The following is a 17,500-nucleotide window of genomic DNA, read 5'->3' as shown; positions in this document are numbered from 1 at the left end:
AGAAGGCAGCGTTAAAGACTAGAAGGCAGCATTAAAGACTAGAAGGCAGCGTTAAAGACTAGAAGGCGGCATTAAAGACTAGAAGGCAGCGTTAAAGACTAGAAGGCAGCATTAAAGACTAGAAGGCGGCATTAAAGACTAGAAGGCAGCGTTAAAGACTAGAAGGCGGCATTAAAGACTAGAAGGCAGCGTTAAAGACTAGAAGGCCGCATTAAAGACTAGAAGGCAGCGTTAAAGACTAGAAGGCGGCATTAAAGACTAGAAGGCAGCGTTAAAGACTAGAAGGCGGCATTAAAGACTAGAAGGCAGCGTTAAAGACTAGAAGGCGGCATTAAAGACTAGAAGGCAGCATTAAAGACTAGAAGGCAGCGTTAAAGACTAGAAGGCGGCATTAAAGACTAGAAGGCAGCGTTAAAGACTAGAAGGCGGCATTAAAGACTAGAAGGCAGCATTAAAGACTAGAAGGCAGCATTAAAGACTAGAAGGCAGCATTAAAGACTAGAAGGCAGCGTTAAAGACTAGAAAGCGGCAGTAAAGACTAGAAGGCGGCATTAAAGACTAGAAGGCGGCATTAAAGACTAGAAGGCAGCGTTAAAGACTAGAAGGCGGCATTAAAGACTAGAAGGCGGCATTAAAAACTAGAAGGCGGCATTAAAGACTAGAAGGCGGCATTAAAGACTAGAAGGCGGCATTAAAGACTAGAAGGCAGCATTAAAGACTAGAAGGCAGCGTTAAAGACTAGAAAGCGGCATTAAAGACTAGAAGGCAGCGTTAAAGACTAGAAGGCAGCATCATCCATCGCTGCTCGACGCTCAGTCCTCAGTGGACCGGCTGCAGGAAGATAAGCACAGGAAGATAAGCACACCACTGGCCCAATAAGGACTCGATCTTTATTAGCCTCTCCTGCGGCTACCTGGAGGGCCCCCTCATATGTCAAGGTTGAGGTCCCGTGGCCCCTCACTACTAACTCAAGGGGTCGAGTTACGACTTTTTTTAAAGTCTTTGTGGTTGAAAGTCGTAATACCTGACTTCTATGTAAATGGGAATAACTTAGTTGCATTTTACTTTCTAGATTGCAGATCTTTTACTAGGATTGCACTTAGTTGCAATACTAGTAACCTGCAGAGAGTCTTAGAACTAGTATGTAAATGACAAGAATTTATGCTAATTACAAGGAGAAAAACAGCGTGTGGGAAATTTCCGAGACCTATATACATCCGAGACCGATATACAGAATCGTGCTATTAGCTCTTGGACCCCGCCTTTCTAACCTATTTATTTTTCCTCTGTTATGTCTACTACAAATATTCCTCTGACACATGCATGTACTCACCTAGTTGTACTTTCCTAGTTGTGCTTGAGGGGGTTGTGCTTTGGCTCTTTGGTCCCGCCTTTAAACCGTCAATCAACTGATGTGCAGATTCCTGAGCCTACTGGGCTCTGTCATATCTACACTTGAAACTGTGTATGGAGTCAGCCTCCACCACATCACTGCCTAATGCATTCCATTTGTTAACTACTCTGACACTGAAGAAATGCTTTCTAATGTCTAGCATTAGACATTAAACATTACACACACACACACACACACACACACACACACACACACACACACACACACACACACACACACACACACACACACACACTCTCACATACATACATACACGTGTGTGTGTGTTAAAATTTAATTTATTATTTCACCCACCTCACACGATAAGTTCAAGTAATAGCTCATTAGGAGTTTAACCTAGAAAATGACGTACGAAATAACCAATTAGCCGACTGATCCTCCAACTCGAACCAAGAGAGAGAAAGAGAGAACCAATTACCTTCAGCGGTTCGTCTCACGCGAAGAGAACCAACCACTTATGAAAGAGTCTGAAGCCCTCTTAAGGAAATTACCGGTAATGCCTTGAAGGGGGAAAAATGGGAGGCTGGAAGCTGCTGGAGGGATCCTTGGAGGCTTCCTTGAAGGCTCTCAATGAGGCTTCCTCGAAGGCTCTCTCCTGGACGAAATGACGCGACCCGCCTCGTCACCATTCGTCAAGATGTAGCAGTGTATTCAAGCCTTCACAAAAGGAGTCATTCAGCATCGAGTTTAAACCCCTGCTTGTGTCTCCACAGTGATGGCTTTTGCCTTCCTCGTCCTCCTGTTCCATCAAACTCCTCCTCTTCCTTCTCTTCCCGTCCCTCTTCCTTCCATCCTACATGATCTTTGCCCTCTTCCTCCTCCTTCTCTCTCTCTCTCATTCTGTGTGTACTCAGTGTTAGCGGGTTCCCAACGCTACTGCAGAACGTCTCTGTGGTACAGCTATGAGAAAGAGAAAGAGAGGGGGAGAGAGAGAGGGAGAGAGAGAGAGAGAGAGAGAGAGAGAGAGAGAGAGAGAGGGAGGGAGAGAGAGAGGGAGGGAGAGAGAGAGAGAGAGAGAGAGAGAGAGAGAGAGAGAGAGAGAGAGAGAGAGAGAGAGAGAGAGAGAGAGAGAGAGGGAGGGAGAGAGAGAGGGAGGGAGGGAGAGAGAGAGAGGGAGGGAGAGAGAGAGAGGGAGAGGGAGAGAGGGGAAGGGCAGTGGACGCTAAGCAGGAAGTAGGGAGAGGGAGCACGTCCCCATCCTACACCCAAATACTGTCTGGTATAAACAACATTCTGTTGTCTTAGGGAAGATCAACTTCACTTATAGCGTCCTGGAGGCTTTAGCTCCCCCCCCCCCCCACACTGTTCTTTCCTATCTTACCTTCCCCCTCCCTTTCTCACCCCTTCCTTTCCTATCTCAATCACACCTTCCTTTCTCCCCCCCCCCCCCCCTCCCTCTCATCCTCTCCTATTCCCACGCCTCACCTGACAACACACACACACACACACACACACACTGGCCTACGTAAGGCCAGTCTTAGAGTATGCCGCCTCATCATGGAGTCCCCATCTGAAGAAGCATATAATGAAACTGGAAAAGGTTCAGAGGTTTGCAACGAGACTCGTCCCAGAGCTACGAGGGATGGGGTATGAGGAGCGCCTGAGGGAACTGTGCCTTACGACACTAGAAAGAAGAAGGGAGAGGGGGGACATGATAGGAACGTATAAGATACTCAGAGGGATTGACAGAGTGGACATAGACGAAATGTTTACACGGAATAGTAACAGAACGAGAGGACATGGATGGAAGCTTGAAACTCAGATGAGTCACAGAGATGTTAGGAAGTTTTCTTTTAGCGTGAGAGTAGTGGGAAAATGGAATGCACTTCAGGAACAGGTTGTGGAAGCAAATACTATTCATAGTTTTAAAACCAGGTATGATAGGGAAATGGGACAGGAGTCATTGCTGTAAACAACCGATGCTCGAAAGGCGGGATCCAAGAGTCAATGCTCGATCCTGCAGACACAACTAGGTGAGTACAACTAGGTGAGTACACACACACACACACACGGGGGCCGGTGGCTGAGCGGACAGTACGCTGGACGGGTGATCCTGTGGTCCCGGGTTCGATCCCATCGCCGGCGAGAAACAATGGGCAGAGTTTCTTTCACCCTAATGCCCCTGTTACCTAGCAGTAAATAGGTACCTGGGAGTTAGTCAGCTATCACGGGCTGCTTCCGGGGGGGGTGTGTGGTGGGGGAGAAAAAATAGTAGTTAGTGACAGTTGATTGACAGTTGAGAGGCGGGCCGAAAGAGCAGAGGTCAACCCCCCACAAGCACAACTAGTTGAATACAACTAGGTGAAGACACAGTTGTATCCCTTGTCAATGATCAACATTCATCTCAATTCATCTCCTGTGCCATCTTTTTTCCTCTATTCTTATTCATTATCTTCTCATCCTCACTCTTCTCTTCCAATGTATAGCTCGCCAAACATGTCTCTAAAAGTCTAACATTCCGCTAGTTACGTTCCGAGCTCTACGCAACAAGAATAACTTCTTCACGACAAATGTTAATTTGACTAACTTCAGGATATATTGCTTTGGTCCAGTTCCCAGAAGCATTATATTCCTCTGTGCCAACCCGTCCTCTTAATATAACGTCGCATTTTGACGTATACTCTACTTAAGGTCAGAAAAATCGTCGTACTAGAAAATGGTAGCGGCTCGCGAAATTGGCCATACGGCCTCGTTTTCTGTTTTAGGTCCTCTGGTACGTTAGGATAAGGTGGCACTTTCAGTACGACAGTTTTTTGATGTTGGGGAACCTTAGGGGGGGACGGGCTGCTATAACATTCCTGCCACTATGCCCTCTCGATGGGCATTGGGTCCACAGTCCACAGAGTTGTGTATCACAAGATGAAACTGGAATTGCACAAAGAGGCAAAATTGATGTATTTGCTGCCTAGAAGCAGCTCTGCCTGTTTAAGCAACTCCACGAACTAATTAATACCTGTTGCAATATCACCTCCATGGTGAAGGGAGGTGAACAGGGTGAACTTCACTCCCTGGCAGGGTGAACCGTGTGAGAATATAACAAACGAGATATCAAAAAAAAAATTCTATGCTGCCACAAAACACTGAGGCATTCGTAACTTGAGGAAATTTAATAAAGAGTCATGAAACGAATTAGACCAGATCCACATTGATGGATCTGCTAATCCTCCTAATTGCAAGGCTGGAGCTGCATACACTGTAATTAGGAATGATGTCTTTCAAAGCAGACATGAAAAAAAGCACGGATTAATAATCGCGTCTCCTCGGTACAAGCAGAGATTACTGCCATTGTTTAGCATTATGATATCTCGAAAGAAACCCAAGATGAACAGGGATCTGATGATTCGTCCCCTTCACCTTGAAATCTTCGTCAGTGAACGAACACATGTACTGAAAGCGCTGAAGATGGCCATATTAAATGCTTCATCTCCCCCAAGACTCTTCTACTAGTTAAAGGAATCATCAAGCCAACAGCTTCGTAACAAGGGAACTGTGGAAAGGATAGAGCAATCAAACTGTGAATCCGTAACGCTGGGACAATGGTGTTACAGGCGATATCTTCAATCAATTTTGGTTGAAAATGAGGTGGCCGAGAAAGAGGCTGATGCAAATGGCAAGCATTCGCCGCCTTGTATACAAGTACCAATGGAGATTCGGGATGAACACGACAACTGAGTAGTGGAGTTGCAGAATCTGCGGGAAAGGATGCGGCCTTGACCACCTAAGAATCGACTTGAGAATGGTCCCAGGACGGACCAAAACGTCGTCGTCCCCTTCATTTTCTAGCGTGTGGATTGGTCAATCTAAGAAACTTTGCCCTTCAAGATAAGGCAAGTTTAAAGATTGGTAAATGTTAATCCTTGTTTGACGGTGTGTTAACTAGAGACAGTTAAGTCCCAGCAGAGTACAAGTGACAGGGTGACGACCCAGCAGAGGGGTGTCTGCTGGAGTGTCTGCTGTTGTATGCTGCTGTGGCGGGGTGTTCACTCACAGAATGAGTGACGCTGCCAATAAACTCACACATATTTTTGTCTGTCACTGTCTCTCTTTGTTTGCCTCTGTTCGTCTGTCTGTTTCAAACGCTTAAACCTATTTTTTTTTTTTATGATCTAGATTCTAGCATACGAACATTGCAGGGCTTGCAAGACTAATCCAAAATTTCTCTCTCTCTCTCTCTCTCTCTCTCTCTCTCTCTCTCTCTCTCTCTCTCTCTCTCTCTCTCTCTCTCTCTCTCTCTCTCTCTCTCTCTCTCCATATATTTACCAATAGTCATACAATCCATCAGAGAAAGAGAAGGTTGCCATAACACGTTCGAATCCCCCCGGAATATTCCTGAGATAAAAAGCATTCTCCTTCAGGCTGGCCTGTTGTTCCTTTAACATAATGGTGAACTGTGATGGCCATTTGACTTCCACCTTCAGCTCGGGCTGTGTTGTCCCTCTGGCTTCCTCCTCCAAGACTGCGTTGTACGTGCCTTCTGGCCTCGGGCTTGTGTGTGTACATGGACTTACGAAATGTGAATGGGTTCTTTCCTCTCTCGTTGTTGATCCGTTAACAGCCAATGTCAACTAGGGGGAAAAAATACAAATCTCTATAAGAAAGAGACGTGTGAACAAACCTTCCTTACTTCCCGGAAGTAAACCTGACTATATCACGTAGCATTCAGCTTGAAAAGTAAAATACATCTTGCAAATGTTTCCTCATTCCTCGAGTGAACTCCAAACAGGGGTAAGGAATATTTATCATAAAAAAATGAGCTTGTAAATCAGCGGGGAACCGTTCTCAAGGGCAGGAGCCCCGTAAATCCCCTTTCTCAGGAGTAAGCGCATATACGCGAAGCCTCGTGGATCCCTGCGACACCAGGAATCATATCTCCGTCGGCTAGGAATCCTGCGGACGACACTACACAAGTCGTATCTGCATAGGAGACCTTCGCCAACCTTGGGCTGGTGTTTGGACGCGTCGAAATGGAGGCTGAGATCGCATCTAATTTCTGGTTTTGCAGGTTTCTGGGGGGAGGGAGACTGCTTTATTTTACCGACGTTTAAACTTTTTTGAGATTTTTTGGCCGGGTGTGTTGCGGAGGGTGGGTAAGAGAGAGGGGGGAGGGGGGGAGACGAAGGGGGGGATGGGGGGGAGATAACGTGAAATTTCTTAGATTTCAGTTGTTTTGAAGATTGTGCTGTGGTGAAGCTTTAAGATTTGGTGTGGTCGTTAAGTGTGGCGTGGTCGTTAGGTGAGGAGCGTGTTAGGTCACGACCCACAAGTAAGCCTCGTGGTATAGACATCCCCCCCCCCCCCCCTCCCCATCAATGATTGGCACTCTTGGCCTCAAGCAAATCACACCTTTAACGGTCAAGCGACTGAGTGAAAGTCTACAATAAAAGTCACCAGTTTACCAGGAGGGAACCGAGGCTACATAACATCTATTTACAAAAGATATATATACACACCACAACAAAGTTAATAATAAATCATATAAAAAAAGTTTATCTCAAGGCACTGGTCATTGCCGCTAGATGTTTACCCCCCCCTCCCCCCACCTTCCAGACCAGTGAGAGCAGGTGGCTAGTCCAACCTCCACAACCCCACCCCCCAACATCCACCCCCAACCCCCAACCTCCACCCCCAACCCCCACACAAGTCAAATATAACAATACCAACCCAATATAATGCAATATACCCCTCTTGGGGTACTACAAAATACAATCTAAATATACCAGAGTACAACATTTTAGAACCTACAACATCGCAGATGTTCTGTGTAAATTATAATAATAATAATAATAATAATAATATAGAACAGTAGTTTAATCAACATTGGTGGTCCACCAGTCCCACCCACCCCCCCCCCTCGCAAGGGTTGGCAGCCCTGAACCAGGAGACACACACACACACACATACACACACATACACACACACACACACACACACACACACACACACACACACACACACACACACACACACACACACACACACACAGACTGGTCAGCGCACACGTCATTGAAACAAACAATTCATAACACCCAAAACATAATGCACTGAAATATTAAAAGATAACTACAATCATATACACCTGCAAGTATATATAACCCTATAGTCATTACAATAATTTATATATATATATATATATATATATATATATATATATATATATATATATATATATATATAACCCTATAGTGATTACAATAATATATATATATATATATATATATATATATATATATATATATATATATATATATATATATAACTAAGTAAATGGTGTCATATATAAATTTAGTCAATAGAGTTATGCCATAGTGCATCCCGTCAACGACCCATACACTGGGTCACAGCAGTGTGGTAATCAGATGTATATAGTAGTCAGATGTATATAGTAGTCAGATGTATATAGTAGTCAGATGTATATAGTGGGGGGTCACTGCAACGCTGGCTTACGTGACGGGAATTTACATATTACATGATCTTAATATCTCACTGTTGAAACCAAAATGCCCCATGACTGCCCTGGGGAGTGGGGAGGTGGGGGGGGGGAACACGGTTTTTTTTCCGTCCACGCCAAACAGCCAATAACTACCCCCTGGTGTGTCGCCACCCCCCATTATTCGTACGAGTGTGAGGCAGGGAGGGAGGGAGGGAAAGACAGGTTCCAGAGGGCAGCAAGGAGTCTGGCTGTAGCCAGCAGCACTCCCTACAGAGTTCTAAGACCCCCACTTCTCAACACCTTCCTGACGAAGATGTTGACTTCCTCGCGGAATATTGACTTCGTCAAGCCTGCGAGTCCTCTAGGATACTAGGTAAGGCATGAACTGTTTTGTAAGTGCACTGTTGTGGGGCAGAATATAATATTGGAGTGTACGCAAGTTTTGCTCTTGTGAGGTTATTGTCTTGCTGTGTTGTTTGGCTACGTTAGGGTTGTTGTTGTTGTTGTTATAGATTCAGCTACTCGGAACAAGTTCCAAGTAGCACGGGCTATGGTGAGCCCGTAGTGGACTTACCTGGCACAGGAGCGGTGCTCTACGTTAGAGGGGGGGAGGGGGAGGGAGCAACTTAAAGGGGTGTAGGGTTGTTTGCTAAGGCTTAGCAATATTGTTGTTGTTGTTGTTAGATTCATCTACTCGGAACAAGTTCCAAGTAGCACGGGCTATGGTGAGCCCGTTAGTGGACTTACCTGTCACAGGCGCGGTGGGTTGCAATATTATATGTGGGGAAAAATTCCAGGCAGCTAATCTCTCTTTTCAAATTGATTTAATAAAATAAAGTTATGTCTTATTTATTTTCTTAGTAAGTAAGTATTAATTAAGTGGACTGTATGTACTGGTAAACTGCCTGAAATCTTCTTACACACTATTGGGAGGGACAATTGGTAGCTTAAACCACTTTGTTATAGTCCCTTCTTAAACTACCAATTGTTTACCTTTAAAACTATTATTTCAGTTATTTCATTATAAGTAATTAATTATAACTACTGCTACTGCTATAATGTCTTAGCTGTGCCAGTAGAATGGGCCTAGTAAGGCGTGTAGGTGTAGCCTCAAGATGGGTGTGGCCCTGCCTCTTTGTGCCACGTAATGGCGGCTGGTGGGAAGGACAAGGCTTGGCAAACAAGTAGTTAATTATGTGTATGAACCAACTGTCTGCACAGATTCTTGAAGCTCCTCTCACAATTTACCTGTATGGGATGCAAGGATTAATCAAAGTTCCCTAAACATATCAATTACAGGTATGACATGAACTGTGAGGGCTGTAATGGGGTACACGTACGGTGTTTTTGGGGATGTCCTACGACATAACCATCTACATATTTATATTAAACAGTGCACTTGAATAATAAACAATACTTGGTAGACGGATACAGATGTCGTTGTGATGTTGTTAGGCTGTGTGGCTGGTGTTGACACGTAAATGGGGTGTCTAGCTGTTTACACCAGTTAAGACAGCGTGGTATGCTCATCCCATCTTTTGTTGATGTTGTATGTCTGGACGCCTTCCTCTCCGGGGTGACGCTCTTATGCTCTGGTTCCTCACTCAAAGTAATTTTACATTAACAAGGGAACCTAGCTACTATTTGATGTAAATAATTATATTCATTCTTAGTGATTACTTTTTTATTAACTTTAGATACTAAACTAATCTATTAACAATGTTTCATAATGTAAATATACGATGACTTTGATGACGTCACGGAGTCGATGACGTCACGGAGTCTCCCATTTTCCATCCTGAAGGGAGTATAGACTAGGGGAGACTGTGTTATTTGTGTGTGTAGTTGTGTGTGTGTGTCGGTTTCCCGACATAATTCCCAGGGGCAGAACACGGGTCGAAGTCCCGGTAAGGACTGCGATCACTTTATTCTTCTCCCTCAGAATTATAGTGCTGCTTTAATTTGAGTTTACATTGTTGTGCAGCAGTCCGTTGGGGACGTATGTCCCGTACTGGCGTATCGGGTGCTGGAAGTCGTTGTACGTCTTCTTTCCTGGCCAGTTCTAAAGGTACTAATTTCTCTAAAGTTTTGAGAGTAGTGTTGCCTTTGCATTTTACTTTCACTATTCTCAAGATGCCCTGGCTGTCTGGATGAACAGAGACTATTTCTCCTATAGGCCACTCCGAGCGTGGTCCGTCACTATCCACCAGAACTATGTCACCAGGGTTCAAGTTAATTCTATTATAGGGACTGTTTGCCCCGTAATGATACTCCCTCAGAGCTGTTAGGTATTCACGAGTCCATACGTCATTCCACCGACTTATCACCCCTGAAAGATGTTTGAAACGTTGAACCAAATCACTCTCTTTGACATATGAAGGATCCTCTGGTTCCTCATCCGTAAGGGACACAAGTGTTTTGAGAGGTCTCCCATACATCAAATGAGCTGGACTTAATGGTTCACGCTGCAAAGCATCATCAGAGAGGTAGGTAAGTGGTCGGTTGTTAACTCGTGCTTCTATTTCTATGATTACTGTTTGAAGCTCCTGAAGGTCAATCTTTTGGCGGTGTAGGGTTTTCCGTAAAGACCGTTTCACCGTACCAACCATCCGTTCATAGAAGCCTCCATGCCATGGTGCTCTGGGAGGTATGAATTTCCAATAGCACTGCCGTTGAGTTAGGGCTGTGCGTACCTTGGGGTGTGTCCAGATTTTCCTCAGGCATGCTTCTCCTGCCACCAAGTTGGACCCATTGTCTGAAATCATTAACTTGGGACAAGATCTACGTGAAGCAAACCTGCGGAAAGCCTGTAAGAATGCTTCGGCACTCATATCGGGAGTCACTTCTAGATGGACTGCCCTTGTTGTGGCACAAGTAAAAAGACAGATATAGGCCTTTACTGGTTTCTTGTCTTTAGTGCCTGTCAGTGTTAGTGCTCCTGTGAAATCTACTCCTGTTGTCTCAAAAGGATGAATATGTACGACTCGTTCCTTCGGAAGTGGAGGAGGGCCAGGATATGGACACACTCTGGCATCGTATCTCCGGCATACAACACAGGATTTGATTATGGATTTTACTGTCTGTCTACCTTGGGGTAGCCAGTACTGTTGTCTTAATTCTGTGAGAGTATCTAATACCCCACCATGCAGAGTGCAGTATTTGTGTATATGTAACACAATTAGTTTGCTTACTATGTGGTGACGAGGGAGCAATATTGGATTTTTTGCCTCCAGATCTATGTCAGCATGTTGTAAGCGTCCTCCGCATCTTATCAAGTTATAATTGTCAGTGTCTAACCAGAGACCCAGATCATGTTGTAGCTTCTTAGGAACATTGTCAATTTCTGTCCCGAATGTGTCGGTCTGAGCTCTTTTAACCCAGTACCTTAAGGCACTAGGGAAATTATGCTTGATTCCTATTTTCTTTAGAAAATCAAACACTACTTGGGTGACACCTACAAGTTTGTTCAGTTCAGAGTACCGAGCAGGATCAATTACCAAAGTCTGAGGTAGTTCCGGGTTCTCAGTGGGAACAGTGACATTGGTCACAATGACTTGTGGCTTTTGTTTAGGCCACTGGTCGCTGATTAGCCACTGAGGTCCATTGAACCACATCTCTGCCTTTGTTAATTGCCGTAAAGTCAGGCCTCGGGAGAGATAGTCAGCTGGATTCTCTTTAGTAGGTACATATCTTAGTTTATACCCTGCTGACAACTCTCGTATTTCCTTAACGCGGTTACTCACGTAAGGATTCTTACTGTTATTGTTTTTAACCCACTGTAGCACTGCCTCATTATCTGACCATACTACTGTTTCTGTAAAGTGGATGTGGCTTAAGGCCTTGATCAGATAATGAGCTAATCTTACACCTAGCAGTAAGGCTGTTAATTCCAGTTGTGGCAGTGATCTTTTCTTTAAAGGTGCCACTCTGGCCTTTGATGTGAGCAAATTGGCTTGCCCATTTGAGACCAGGTAAGCTACTGTACCATAAGCCTTTCCTGAGGCATCACAAAATACATGCAACTTAATTGGTTCCTTTTCATTTACTGTTGTGTTCCTAGGGAACTTGACAGACTCTAGGATGCTCAAATCTTTCACTAACCCTTGCCATTTTTCTTGTAGGGCAGGTGTTAGAAGATCATCCCAGCCTATCTTTTGTTGCCAACATTCCTGTATTATCATCTTCCCATTAATTAGTATTGGACTTAATAAGCCTAATGGGTCGAAGGGTTTGCTGACTTGTGATAGCAATTTTCTCATTGTTAAGTTAGTGGTATCTGTTTCCACTGACTTGATTGTCAACTGATCGGTTGTCGTGTTCCATTGGACACCTAGAACCTTTGTCATCTCGGGTACTTGGTAGTCGGGAAATTCAGTTGTGATCAGTTGTTTTAATTTGTCATTGTTAGAGACCCAAGACTGGAGAGGCATATTGGCTCCCATTAATTCTCGATTGGCCTCATGGTATATGTCCAACAGCTTACTTTCACTGTTGGCTGTTCCTTGAAAGTTATCCACATACAGGTTTTCGCTAATTTCTGTCTTGTTCGGGCTATTGGACTTCTTCAAGTGCGTATCCAAGGTAGCTTGAAGCAGAAATGGTGAGCTCGTGGCTCCGAACAAAACAGACGCAAACCTATAAGTGATTATTTCACTGTTTGGATCATTAGGATCCTTAATCCATAGGAACTTTGTGTAGTTCCGGTCTTCTTCTTGAAGACCTACCCTAAGGAATGCCTTGCTAATGTCGGCCGTATATGCATAAGTCCCTATACGAAACTTTAACAGCACGTCATAAAGCCTTTGTGTTAGGCTTGGGCCTGTTTGAAGGCAGTCATTTAACGAAACACTATTCTGCCCCATCTTAGCACTGCAATTAAATACTATCCGTAGTGGGGTAGTCGCAGAATCCTTCTGAACATGGTGGTGTGGCAGATAATGTCCTTCCTTTGGGTTATCATTTGTTACAACTTCGATAAATTTGTCATCGAGCTGCTTCTGTATTATTTCATGGTACAACTTCAAGTTCTCAGGTTGTCTTTGTAAACGTAACACCTGTGATCTTAATTGATTTTGTGCCATGAAGTAGTTGATGGGTAGCTGAGGGTGATTCAGCTTCCATGGTAACCTGACCCAGTACTGATTATCTTTGTAGATAACTGAGTCTAGGTATTGTTTATAAGTCCAGTCATCATCTGGACTAGGTTGTTCAGGGACAATGCCGAGAGTTGCCAGGTCCCATAACTTATATACTGGGGGATCAAGCTCATCCTCGGAAATGTCTCTGAGTTGCAGTGGAGACTGTTCTCCTAGTCATGCAACCATTACTGTGTTGGCAAGTTGGTGATCCACAGGTGCGGGTTGTTTTAGCCGTAATACTGGGCCTGTTAGTAAATAGCCACCTGCAGATGGTAACACGTTCATACCGTGGTAATCTTCCTTTCCTATGATAAACTTATGGTAGACATCTGATCCCATAAGGATTCCAATATCGGAAAGGTTGTCCGAAGTAATGTTATCAGCCAAAGGAATTCCCTTTTCTTCTAGGAATTTGGCTGTTGTTCCTAGACCTTCTATATACAGGTCTGTTGGAAATCTATCTACTACTAGTGCTGGTACCTTTCGTACATAACCTCCTAGTCGTACTGTGGGTCGTACTACCCCGTAAGTTCGGGCTCCTGAGTTAGTCAGGAATCCTTTTATGTTTATCCGTGTCTCCTCTACAGGTGTAAGTTTCAGTTTATCTACCAACTCCTTGGATATAAAGGTCAGTTGGGACCCCTGATCAAATAATCCACGTACGGTGGCTTTATTCTTTCCATTTCTAATGATCAATCGTGCAGTAGGTAGAGCTGATTTATGGTTAGACCTGGATGTGAAGACACTTATGTCAGGTAACACAGTACAAAGTTTTACTGATGCTGTAGCTCCTTCCTCCTCTTGTGGCTTGGGAGACTTTATACTTGTGTCCCCACAAAGTGCAGTATGGTGTTGACCCTTATGGCACTTAGTGCAGATGCGCATTGCTGTTGTGCAATTGTCGGGATGATGTTCCCTTATACACTTGCTACATCTATATAACTCCTTGAGTCGTTTTATGCGTGTTGCACGATCAGGGTAGCGTCTGCAATTGTACATGGAATGTGATTGCTCACAAAACACACATGGTTTCCAGACATTAACAGTATCTTGAGGAGTCACCGTCTTGGGTGATGCGTTGACTGTAGGTTTGGAAGGACCAACTGCATATGTTCCTACACTGCCCTGATTCCACTTTGTGGAGGGGGAAGATGTTTTAGCTTTGTTTGGAGCACTGTTTGTACTCTGTTGTTTACTATTAGTAGCAGATGTGGGTTTAGATGGTTTTTCTTCTGGATTAACTCTTTCTCGTTCTATGATGGTTTGTAAACCCTTTGTAATCTCATTTACAGTCAAGGATGACTTACCTACTAATACAAACAACTTATCCAGTATGTCCCTGGGTAATTTCCGTGTCATGTGGACTTGTATTATCCAGTCTGACTCATCCAGGTTCACTTTATTTTTAAGTGCCTTGAGTATGGACTCAAGCTCCAATCTGAAGGTTTGGAGTGAGACTGCAGTATTATTTGGAGGTTTAATGTCTAACAGTCTCTGTGTTAGAATTCTGATAGTCCTTTCAGGTTTAGCGTAATTATCTTTCAGGAGTTGCACTGCATTGTCATAATCATCATCTGTGTGATTTAGATTACAGACTACCTGATACGCTTCATCCTTCAAGACACTCTGTAAGTATGTAAACTTTGTTGTTTTTGGCACATTAGCATTAGAATCCACAGAATCGACAAATTTGCTCCAGAAACCGTCCCAACTCTCGTCTTCTCTTCCAGAAAAAGTTGGTAAACTAAGTGATGGCAATTTGACTTCTGGTGCTGTCTGTTTCTGGGAAGTTGTGGTTACAATATTTATATTAGCTTTATGGGCATGTATGATATCATCAAAGTATTGCAACTGTGTAAACATTGTATCCTCATAATCGGAATGTTCTTGTATAACATCTTGTAATGTTTCTCCACCAACACTGGTATTCTGAAGTAAAACTTGATATTCTTTCATTTGTTGCAACACACGGTCATATTTGTTCCGTGCAAGCCTAAGATAATTTTCCAATGCTACATAGTTAACTGGAGTTTGTTTACTTATGTCATCACATGTGCTAATCTGCCGTGATAAATGATCCCTCAATCCTGTGAGGGTTATTTGGACATTTTTGACAGTAGACATTTTGGAAGTACTTGTTAGTCGTATAGACTATATTTAAATATACACTGTAAAATCATACACACTATAATTTGAGTGGTAGACCTGTATCAATGCTGGTATCCGCAAGTTAGCCCATCATTATCACTCTTGGTTGGTACAGAGACACAGGTTAACACTCAAAGGTGAAATGATTATAGTTAAATTGTACTAATGTTATATTGATATCATATTGACAACACAACTCGGGTTGTCTTAAATACTGCATAAAAATATGTACTTGCTAGGTTGTAATATGTGTTCAACACTAGACAAGTGTTAAATTCTTACCCTTACACCAGGTTAGCACAATAAATTAGACTAGGTTGCTGTACAACACCAGCCTAAAATGTTCTACCCTTGTGCAAGAATTAGTAGTAAATGATGTGGCATGCAGTAAATGTTACAGTAATGGCAATAATAATGCAATAATACAAAAAAACATATATAAGTAACTTATAAGTAAAGTAGCCTCTTATCAACCTCTTGTAATGAAATGAAAAAAGCACAATTGTTCCTTTGGTACTGTCAGAACAATAATAGTGCTTGTTGTAAGTTCTGTTTGCTATGAGATTGAAAAGTTAGGCTAGAAAATATGCAAAAATATAGCAGTGTCTTCCTGCTATAATGTGTGTAGGTAATATTGCACTATCACTATATGTATGTATAATATCTAGTTCAAAGAACTAAATATAATCCGGTTCGAAGGACCAAATATTGTGGGGAAAAATTCCAGGCAGCTAATCTCTCTTTTCAAATTGATTTAATAAAATAAAGTTATGTCTTATTTATTTTCTTAGTAAGTAAGTATTAATTAAGTGGACTGTATGTACTGGTAAACTGCCTGAAATCTTCTTACACACTATTGGGAGGGACAATTGGTAGCTTAAACCACTTTGTTATAGTCCCTTCTTAAACTACCAATTGTTTACCTTTAAAACTATTATTTCAGTTATTTCATTATAAGTAATTAATTATAACTACTGCTACTGCTATAATGTCTTAGCTGTGCCAGTAGAATGGGCCTAGTAAGGCGTGTAGGTGTAGCCTCAAGATGGGTGTGGCCCTGCCTCTTTGTGCCACGTAATGGCGGCTGGTGGGAAGGACAAGGCTTGGCAAACAAGTAGTTAATTATGTGTATGAACCAACTGTCTGCACAGATTCTTGAAGCTCCTCTCACAATTTACCTGTATGGGATGCAAGGATTAATCAAAGTTCCCTAAACATATCAATTACAGGTATGACATGAACTGTGAGGGCTGTAATGGGGTACACGTACGGTGTTTTTGGGGATGTCCTACGACATAACCATCTACATATTTATATTAAACAGTGCACTTGAATAATAAACAATACTTGGTAGACGGATACAGATGTCGTTGTGATGTTGTTAGGCTGTGTGGCTGGTGTTGACACGTAAATGGGGTGTCTAGCTGTTTACACCAGTTAAGACAGCGTGGTATGCTCATCCCATCTTTTGTTGATGTTGTATGTCTGGACGCCTTCCTCTCCGGGGTGACGCTCTTATGCTCTGGTTCCTCACTCAAAGTAATTTTACATTAACAAGGGAACCTAGCTACTATTTGATGTAAATAATTATATTCATTCTTAGTGATTACTTTTTTATTAACTTTAGATACTAAACTAATCTATTAACAATGTTTCATAATGTAAATATACGATGACTTTGATGACGTCACGGAGTCGATGACGTCACGGAGTCTCCCATTTTCCATCCTGAAGGGAGTATAGACTAGGGGAGACTGTGTTATTTGTGTGTGTAGTTGTGTGTGTGTGTCGGTTTCCCGACATTATAAGCAAGATTTTTTTATACGATACAGAGAGGTGATAAGATGAGAGGCGACGGGTGATGTATTAAGGAGACGAATGAGCTGGGGCAAGCCAGGGCAGGTCCTTAGAGACACGCTTCATTGCAAAATGTGAAAAAGGGACAGAGACAAAAATTAAGATCTTTTTCTCATCAGGAGCAGACACATATACTGTCTCTATTTCGTCCGGTCACAAGACTGGTCAAAGGAACTGGTTACCTGTGTGTGGTTACCTGTGTGCAGTGGTAATTCCCAGCTCCCACCTCCATCACCCCCCCCCCCCAATGCCTCCTTCCCTCCCTATTCCCCTCCCCCCCCTCCATCTCTCTTTCCTCCACTACCCCACTACCCCTGCCACCCTACCTCACCCTCTCTCCCTCAAGGCAAGAGGTGAGAGTCCTTGGGTAACCCGGCCTACCTCTTCAGGTAATATCCAGGCATAACCGTCCCGGATTTCTGTAAGCTTCAGAGTGAGACGGTTCTCTCTCTCTCTCTCTCTCTCCCCCTCCCTCCCCCTCCCTCCCCCTCCCTCCCCCTCCCTCCATACAAC

At 43.3% G+C, this 17,500-nt stretch overlaps 2 protein-coding genes across 2 annotated transcripts in view; one reads left to right on the top strand and one right to left on the bottom strand.

Annotated features, from left to right (window-relative positions):
• mav (maverick) overlaps nucleotides 1–17,500 on the top strand; it is a 148,846-nt gene that overhangs the window by 35,864 nt on the left and 95,482 nt on the right. The gene's annotated exons all lie outside the window — the stretch shown is intronic.
• LOC138350255 (uncharacterized) lies at nucleotides 8,630–13,706 on the bottom strand. Its single transcript, XM_069300694.1, has 2 exons — nucleotides 9,185–13,706; nucleotides 8,630–9,092 (listed from the first exon to the last, which is right to left on the bottom strand). The coding sequence occupies exon 1, from the start codon at nucleotides 12,923–12,925 to the stop codon at nucleotides 9,770–9,772; it is 3,156 nt and encodes a 1,051-aa protein (XP_069156795.1). The 5' UTR covers nucleotides 12,926–13,706; the 3' UTR covers nucleotides 8,630–9,092; nucleotides 9,185–9,769.

The sequence above is a fragment of the Procambarus clarkii genome, chromosome 44 (assembly GCF_040958095.1).
Source record: "Procambarus clarkii isolate CNS0578487 chromosome 44, FALCON_Pclarkii_2.0, whole genome shotgun sequence".
Taxonomy (NCBI): Eukaryota; Metazoa; Arthropoda; class Malacostraca; order Decapoda; family Cambaridae; genus Procambarus; species Procambarus clarkii.
The sequence above is the reverse complement of the archived record's forward strand: the minus strand, read 5'-3'. Positions and strand labels throughout refer to the sequence as shown.

What these genes read in the sequence shown, in the direction of transcription:
- LOC138350255 (XM_069300694.1), bottom strand. Translation starts at nt 12,925, where the DNA reads ATGGCACAAAATCAATTAAGATCACAGGTGTTACGTTTACAAAGACAA.